Source organism: Phalaenopsis equestris, unplaced genomic scaffold (assembly GCF_001263595.1).
Source record: "Phalaenopsis equestris unplaced genomic scaffold, ASM126359v1 Scaffold000397, whole genome shotgun sequence".
Classification (NCBI taxonomy): domain Eukaryota; kingdom Viridiplantae; phylum Streptophyta; class Magnoliopsida; order Asparagales; family Orchidaceae; genus Phalaenopsis; species Phalaenopsis equestris.
The window spans coordinates 104,120-105,861 of NW_018164839.1; the positions used below are offsets into that span (position 1 = coordinate 104,120).

Below are 1,742 nucleotides of genomic sequence, written 5' to 3' on the forward strand. Positions count from 1 at the left end.
TCTTTATATATATATATATATATATATATATATATATTAACGGTCTTTTATCATCAACTGTAAAATAGCCATAAGCATGAATTGGACAATCATAGAAATTTGGGGAAATAAAAATGCTTAAAATTAGAAGTTATTCACTGTTAGACATAAATCACATGAGTAACAGTTTCTGTAGGCAAACTTTCTAAGAAGCCCTTTATCAGGGATTAAAATCAACCAAATGTTGCTATTACGCAAGTTCAATTTTAATGAACTACAGACTTTGGGAAACGTGAGAAACAAGTCATATTCCACCTTAAAAACCTATAGAATACAGAAGCAAAAACACGAAAGTGCTAAACAAACCTAAAAACATGTACAAATGATCAACAACATCTATAAGATATCATAAAAAAGTCACAAAGTTATGCCAGTAAAATTTGTCGTATCCAAAGAGGGAAGATCCTTACAAGTGACCCCAAAAACATGCAAGAGACTGGAGCCAGTCTGATAAATTAAGTCCATCATCTTTTAGCTTCTCACGCCCACCTTGTGCCAAACGTTCAATTACAACATATTCCAGAATATCATACTCTAACTGCACACAAGAAGAATTGTCTTTTAGGTCTTTACAGTTAAAGATGCACAAGAAAATTCTCTACCAAAAATGAAAGCAACAGGAATAATGTGTTAAAAAGTGAGGCTAGAAAAAGATGAGGGGAAGAAAATCATAACCACGTGCTTACTATAACATTAGTGAATCAGGGATCAGGTCAGTAGAGACCTATTTATCAGGCAGACATGAATCCCACAACTACAATTTAATAAGCATTTCTTAACTAGAATATTGGACAAAGAGATGCATTTTGATAAGATTTTTGATCACAGAAAATATCACAGAAGAGGGGTTTAGGAGCCTTGATTTGGTAGGACTGTAAGTAAGTGCCAATCAGACATGGAGCTAAACCGTGGACTAGAAGAAACAATCCAAATGGTTTATGAAAAATCTAACTGGATGTGGCAATCAAGTTAAGAAATTTTATGAATTTGTGAAAAAAAATGTGCATCACTTTGCAGGAAAATTAAAAAAAGCCCTTTTATTAGTCCTGAATCATTCCACAAGTAAAGCCCTACAAGCCTAATTTATATCCAAGATGGCAACACCTTTGAGCATGCAATTCTTCATATTAAACCCAACAACAACAACAACAACAACAACAACAACAAAGCCTTAATCCCACTACGTGGGGTCGGCTAATTCTTCATATTAAACCCGCTTTGAAAATTTCAGTTTTAAGGTCATTTTGGACGCATAAATACCTACAAAAAAAAAACATTTATACAAAAGCATCACTTCTTACGTAGCGTATGTTCTCCAAGTTCTAACTATGGTACCGACCAGCAATATGGAAGTATGTGGGCTATAAATGATGTGATAGCCAAGAACTTCTAGACAATTATCAAGTTCAATGGACCTACCACTGCTAGCTATCTATGTTGTATGAATACGGACATGGGACAATACGATGACATGACACGTACATAGGACATGCCTATCATTGAAAATATAAGACACAGTCATGCATCGGAAAAGTCATTATAATATAAATTAGTAAAATATATATAATTAAATAAACAAATAATTAAGAATGATACAAAGATAAAAGAGAAAAATTTAATAACACTAAGAACTTGTTTGACGTAACTTTTGTTTAATGTTTTAGTTAATGTATATATATATATATATATATATATATATATTT

The 1,742-nt window shown here is 32.3% G+C and overlaps 1 protein-coding gene across 1 annotated transcript in view; it reads right to left on the reverse strand.

The window, feature by feature from the left end:
• LOC110026713 (THO complex subunit 2) overlaps nucleotides 1–1,742 on the reverse strand; it is a gene marked incomplete at its 5' end in the record, with an annotated part of 81,850 nt that overhangs the window by 45,729 nt on the left and 34,379 nt on the right. The window contains 1 exon segment of the mRNA XM_020727780.1: nucleotides 450–577. Coding sequence (XP_020583439.1) covers nucleotides 450–577 — 128 coding nt within the window.